Here is a 7,117-nt window from a genome sequence, read left to right on the forward strand (position 1 = left end):
TACAAAGTAGTCATGGATAACTTGATGAACATTGAAAGAAACATCCATCTTCATTCTACGAGGGTCAATTTGTTTTTCCTTATATCAGATGCAGACTTAAAGGATGCATCTGATGACATTTTATGGGAAGTTTTGTGGAAGTCAGCAGCAGTGAGTGAAATGCACATTACATAACTGTTGTTACTTGAAATGGCTGTAATCATGATGATGCAGTATATTTCAAGGCAAACAATTGTTTCACTTTTTATGCTCAGCAGAGAACATAAATTTGAATAGTTATCTACTTAAACCAGAATGTTGCGACATTTCAGCAGCAGTCCGATGGATAAACCAGCTTTTGCCACAGTTGGCGGAAGCTGGCTGTGTGGTGTGAGAAGGAGGACCCAAGTGCTGACACGCGAAAAACAAAACACATCTAAATCTTATCAGAAGGCGCGCCGTTTATTTAAGGCTGGTTAACAGTACAAAACAAAAGGGCAAAACCTGTTTGCCATTTGTTTGAAAGTTGTGTTTTGATCGTGTCCTGTGGATTTTTGAAATTTGGCCATCAATTTCTGGAGCAAAGACTACTCAAATTGTTGGAACTTTTGGTACAACCCTGTCTGGATTACGACTTTGATACAGGATATTGGACTGGACTAACGGAGTTAACGAGGTAATTGCAGGCTAGCCAACACGTTACCAGGCTAACAGCTGACTGAGGAATCAGCTGACTGAACCTGCTACCAGGGTAACCAGATAAAATGGGGCCGAAGAGGATACCGACAGCTGAGGAAGTCGAGGACATTAAAAAGTCCCTTGACTTCATAATGGACGAAATTTCTACTATCAGGTTGCAGCAGAAAAATATCATTGAAATTGTGGAGGAGGTAAAGCTCCATCCAAAATGCCGAAAAAGATAAAAAGATTGCATACCTGGAAAGTAAGGTCGCTGACCTGGAACAATACTCCAGGATAAACGACGTCATCATCACTGGGCTCCATATTAAACCCCGGTCATACGCTCAGGCGGTGACCGCTGACAGCAATGAGGAACCTGGAGAGCTTGACATTAGCTCCACGGAACAACAGGTGGCTGCTTTCCTGCGGTCCAATTTATGCCCATCCTTACAAAGCTTTAAAAAAAAAAAAAAGTAGTATTTATTTATTGTCATTGTCAAGAACAATGAAATTGCGTTTGGGGCTTCCATACAACCCAAAAAAAGAAGAAAATAATAAATACCCCTTAAAACCCAAGTGTACATATTTAACCCAGTGTGACTCCAATGCAATAAGACAATCCTTAGCAATAATGTTCGTAGAAATTCAGACAAAGACCTGAGAAACATGACAAAATACAACAATGCACCCATTCAATATTATTGTACTGTGAGATATGATATCAGATATGATAGTTATCTATTTAAGAAAGAGGGGGGGGGGGGGGGCAGGAGGGGGAAGAGAATAAAGATATGATGCACCAATGCAGACCAGTTCATTGCTATTAAGAAGTTGGATATGGTTATTGTCCGTGAGAGGGGGACAGAGAGTTCAGGAGCCTCACAGCCTGTGGATACAGGCTGTTGGCCAGTCTGGATGTTCTGGCCTGTATAGACCTGTACCTTCTCCCTGAGGGCAGCAGATGGAAAAGGTGGCGCGCAGGGTGATGTTGGTCCCGCAGGATACTGTGCACCCTCCTCAGACAGCGAGTGGGGAAGATATTACTGATCTCTGGCAGACTTGTTCCAATAATTCTGCCAGCTTCTTTCACCACCCGCTGGAGTGCTTGCTGATCGGCCTTGGTGCAGCTGGGGAACCACACTAGAAATCCATGCGTCAGGACGCTGCTGATGGCACAGTTGTAGAAGTTCAACATCAGAGATCTGGGAATGTGTGCGCTCCGCAGTCTCCTCAGGTAGTAGAGGCGCTGTTGGGCCTTCCGTGCAACTGAGGTGATATGGTTGCCCCAGGACAGGTCCTCGGTCACAGTTACCCCCAAGAATTTAAAACTGCTCACCCTCTCCACCGCCTCACTGCCAATGAAGAGAGGCAGATGGTTGTTATGACCCCTCTTCCGGAAATCTACAATGATCTCCTTGGTCTTTTTGGTGTTTAAGACCAAGTTATTGTCGTGGCACCATGACTCTAGTTGTTGCACCTCTGTCCTATAGTTTGTCTCATCATTGTTGGATATAAGTCCGAGCACTGTAGTGTCATCTGCAAACTTAACAATGAGATTGGACGCGCAGGAGGAAATACAGTCATGGGTGAAGAGAGTGTATAGCAGAGGGCTCAGAACACACCCCTGAGGGGCACCGGTGTTGACCACAAGGGTGGAGGAGGTGTTCTTACCCACTCTGACACTCTGTCTACGGTTAGTGAGGAAGTCCACAATCCAGTTGCACAGAGAGGAGTTAAGTCCCAGTTGGTGGAGTTTGGGACGGAGTTTGTATGGCCGGATGGTATTAAAAGCCGAGCTGTAGTCTACAAAGAGGAGCTGTTGCTTATTGTATGTTTTTTGTTGGTCACGTCATCCTGAGTTAATTTTCGTGACTGCTTTGCAGACGTTTACGATGATCAGCGGTTTCATAACTGGAAAGTGGTTCTATTAATGCAAAAACAGGAAGGTCTACATTTGTTTCTAATAAGTATTGTGGGTGTGCTGTCAGTACAAGTTGACCAGACAGTGGAACCTGTATTTTGTACGGAGCTCCACTGTTAAAAGTGTTTTTTTGTGGCTTTTTTGCTTCTGTGTGCTAGACGGACACATACCCAGTCAAATCCTTGTTTTAAATCAAGCTTATGCTTTTGGTTACACTTTACTGTCTTACTATCACTAACTCACATCGTGCAGCAAGGTGACAAACAGACAAAAGCATGTATTCCTTAAAAGGCTGCACATTTCAAGCTATGACGCCACCACATCAGCTGAAGTTTCCATGCTAACACGCATTTGAATCTACTAAGCCTTGTGGACATTATTCTCATAGTTATCATTGACCAGGTTAGATTTCTGCTGGTTTTCGTGAACATGTCATCAACTTGAATGGCACGCGCATTCATACCAGTGTTCATTTCATGGAGCTAATAACTTCTATAAATAACAGAGGCAACACTGCACAAGTAGCTGTTCTAAATTACTAAGGAAAATACAGACTCGCAGGCTGTCTGGTGCTAAAGATAAATTGCAACCCGATCAAGCATATATAATATAGTACAATTATGAGATCAGCATTTTGCTTCATGCCATGTTAGTAGTTACAAAATCACGACAGAACCTCACTAAACAGTGTTTATATCAGGTGAAGACAAAATGTATAAAAAATATGTAGAGTGAAATATCTTTTGTAGACATGTAAGCTTCAGCAAAAAAAACTATCTAAATTATATAAAATCTGTCATACAATAATGATAATGATATTCTGCTTTTTGTTTTCAGTTGCCAGTTTTCACCATTTGCTAAAAAAGCATTTCCACTGAGCAGCCGCCCATATGAAAGAACACCCCGCCTCTGTACATAGAGACAACTTTTACTGGAGCACAGTTCACTTACAGACACTGTAGTGGTGGTATGCACAATGATGAACTTCACCTTGATGCTACTTTTGCCCTGTATCTTTAGTAAGTACACTTTTCACTTTTTTCTCAGTAAAGTTTCAACCCTTCATTCTGTACGATAATCGAGCCAAAAAGAATCGTGTAGACACTTCATGGATGGTGTAATTCAATGTTTGGTTCCTGTTGAATTTTAAATTTAGGATGCCTTGTTTGTTTTAGGTTGGATCTCGTCCTCAGTCGCACAGTTTTACACTGTGGAGGTTCAGCCTGGTGAAGAAGTCACAGTGAAGTGCTCCAATTTCAGCAGATTTCACTCCCGCATATTTTGGTTTAAAATGACCAGCAGTCCCAACATCAGTTCCATCTCGTCTATGTTAACTTCTGAAAAGGTTTTTTCCTGTAATGGAAAAAAATTTTGCACGTCATCCAACACGTCTGTGGTATTTCTCAAGATCAAACAAGTAAATTCATCTGACTCTGGGCTGTATTTCTGTGGAGAGAAACTCAATGACAAGCCAGTAATTGTAACCGGAACATATTTAAAGGTTCAAGGTAAATAACACTGTTTCCGTCTTTTTATATATGTGTTTAGTTAAAATAGGTAGTATAGTATAATTTTCTATTTTCTATTTTTTAGAATTATCTGATGGATTAACAAATCCGTTAAGTATCATCCTGAGCGGGCTAACTGTTTTCCTTCTGCTGGTCATCATTGTTCTGGTTATCAAAATCAGGAAATTTCCTACAGGTATCCATATGATTTAATTTAAATAGCAGATACAAAGGTACTGACCTCAGAACTTAAGGATGTATTGTTTCTTTCAGCTCAAGATGATGAAAAAAATCCACAACACAGTGAGGTAATTTATTTTCATATCAAATTATAATTTTGGATTAAGATTTGTAAACACATAATAAAGTTATCCAGGCTTAGGATAATATTACCTTTCAAATTAAGTCACATACTGTATATTTATTTTGAAATTACAGTTTTTCTGTCACCAGTTTTTATTCCCATTTGCTCAAAAACTGGTGAAAATTCATTTCAAATTGCGAGCGGTGGACATTTATCTAACTCAAACCCTGCCTCTAACCTTAGATGGCTTTGTCCTGTCCTGGTAAATGTTAACACGTTAACATATAATGCTTTGTTATTAGTGACTTTAATCATTTCCCTTAACAGAATGTGACCTCTGATGCCATGAATTATGCAGCTCTGAGTTTCCATCGAAAAGCAAACTACAGAAGGCCTGTACCACCGAGAGAGCAGGATACGAATGTAGTGTATGCTGCTACACGATAGATTGAGCAAGCAGAGAAACAGTAGTGAAACAGTGAAATATATGTGCTTATTGAGTTTGTGGGGTATCTGCATTTGGTGTGTTTGTTACGTGTTTTGTGTGTGTGTGTGTGTGTGTGTGTGTGTGTGTGTGTGTGTGTGTGTGTGTGTGTGTGTGTGTGTGTGTGTGTGTGTGTGTGTGTGTGTGTGCGCTGTTATTTTAGCTATTAATATTATCAAATTGTCTCTTACATCCACAGTTTGTATTACAGTTTTATCTGAGTAGATGTGCATAAATATTAATTGAAAATAAGTTTGCGACAGACTGGCGACCTGTCCAGGGTGTACCCTGCCTCTCGCCCTATGACAGCTGGGATAGGCTCCAGCGTCCCCGCGCGACCCTGAAAAGGATAAGCGGAAGCGAATGGATGGATGGAAGTTTTTTTCTCCTTCCCAAATTTTGGAGCAGCCTGCTTAAAATGTTGGCCATGTTTAGTATGAACATCCACCACTACAACATTACTACATTATAAATTAAAAACAAATTATTAATCCATTCATGCTGGTTTATCCAAACAAGTTCCAAAGTTGAATGACAGAATAAAAACAAAAGAAAAACAAAAGCTCAAGTCTCAAGAATGAAAAACTTTTTCTGGTACTCAGTAATTCCAGAGGCACAGTTCCACAAACCATGATGACCTCCATTGACATTCTCACAGCACTGATTGTTTTAATTACTCTTTATGAAGGTAAATATTTTTGATGTGATGTGAGAGCTTGCAGAATAAAAAGTGAGAATGTGTAGAAATAATTTGAAATTGTATTTTTCACATGTAAACTTTTGTATACACTTGTTTTATATTTACAGTTACAGGAAAAATATGCTGGGCCTTCTTTACCAGGGTGTTGGTGTTGTGGGTCCAGGTAAGATAAGCAGAGATCTGGGTGCCCAGTAACCTGAAGGTGGAGACAGATTACACCCATTCTCCATTTGAGGGGAGTGGACCTCTCTGTGTCTCCTCCAGTCCATGATAGGTTCTTTCGTTTTAAGGATGTTCAGTGTCAGGTTGTTTTGGACAAATTCTCTACCTCGGCCCTGTACGCTGTCTCATCTCCATTGGACATCAGCCCACCACGGTGGTGTCAACAGCATTCTTAAAGATGATGTTGGTTGGATGGATTTGTGTACAGTCCTCCATGGACCGATTTGCTTTGTAAGCAACCTGGTAGGGGTCGAGAGAGAACGGTAGGCAGTCTCTGATTTGCTGGGACACCTTCCACTCAAAAATGTCATGACTACAAACGTGAGGGCTATAGGTCTATAGTCGCTAAGGCTGTCTATTCCAGACTTTTTTAGCACTTTGTTTAATGAGGGAATTAACACAGCCACAGAAATCCTTTATTCCTCATTAGGAACAGCAGCAAAAACCAGAGTGAACAATCACTCTAGCTAATGGTAATGGTGCTAGCTAACTACCTATCCAACATAAATTTACTGATCATTGTGCTGAGCTTACATTAGCATTTCATTTTCATTTCATTTATTTGTTCATTTTCAGGCACAACAAATACCTATATTGAACATAAAATGCACAAAACAAAAAACAAACATTACTTAGTTGACAGACATTCTGTCCACATTCCAGCAGTGTCTTCTCACTCGGTTTGTCCTATGGTTGGCAGTAAAATGGGACTGTTAATTCATGCCTGAGCCCTCGCTCTGAACCACAGAACAGTAACTCAGCAACATCAGTACATCACACTGTAAACCATGTTTATTATGCTAAAAGGAAACTGTACTAAGTCCATATGAAAACATGCATAATAAATCCCTGAAACCAACAATTAAAGGCTTTGAGAACATAACTAATAGGCATTAACTTGTAATTTTAAAAAATGAAAAGCATGTTGACTACTAAAGCAAACTCTGATTACCACCAGTGGTTTACTGTTTGTTATATTGTTTATTGATTATATTTTGTTATAGTAGACAATAGTATGTGTCCAAGAGTGATCCATTTTCTTCAGTCACAGGATATAAACCAAAAACCAGAGGAGTGCTTCTGATAGGTCCAACTCCAGTGTTGGAGCCTGAGGACTTGAAATACACTGTTAAAGAATATGGTAACACATTTAACCCCTAAAAACCGAGGGGATGAGCTGAGATCCCATTTGCATAACTATTTTTAAATCTCGGTAAAATGGCAACCAAGTAAGCTAGAGCACAAATGTTTTGCATATAAAAGCAGAGAAGTTTTATTTGCATATCATGCATTTAACTTGTCCAAGGCAGCAGTTTCC

The 7,117-nt window shown here is 40.1% G+C and overlaps 1 protein-coding gene across 1 annotated transcript; it reads left to right on the plus strand.

The window, feature by feature from the left end:
- Positions 1–3,401: 3,401 nt before the first annotated feature.
- LOC113011538 (uncharacterized) lies at positions 3,402–4,840 on the plus strand. Its single transcript, XM_026151036.1, has 5 exons — positions 3,402–3,600; positions 3,757–4,089; positions 4,175–4,285; positions 4,363–4,397; positions 4,721–4,840. The coding sequence occupies exons 1-5, from the start codon at positions 3,558–3,560 to the stop codon at positions 4,838–4,840; spliced, it is 642 nt and encodes a 213-aa protein (XP_026006821.1). The 5' UTR covers positions 3,402–3,557.
- The last annotated feature ends 2,277 nt before the right edge of the window (positions 4,841–7,117 follow it).

The sequence above is a fragment of the Astatotilapia calliptera genome, chromosome 3, assembly GCF_900246225.1.
Source record: "Astatotilapia calliptera chromosome 3, fAstCal1.2, whole genome shotgun sequence".
NCBI lineage: Eukaryota > Metazoa > Chordata > Actinopteri > Cichliformes > Cichlidae > Astatotilapia > Astatotilapia calliptera.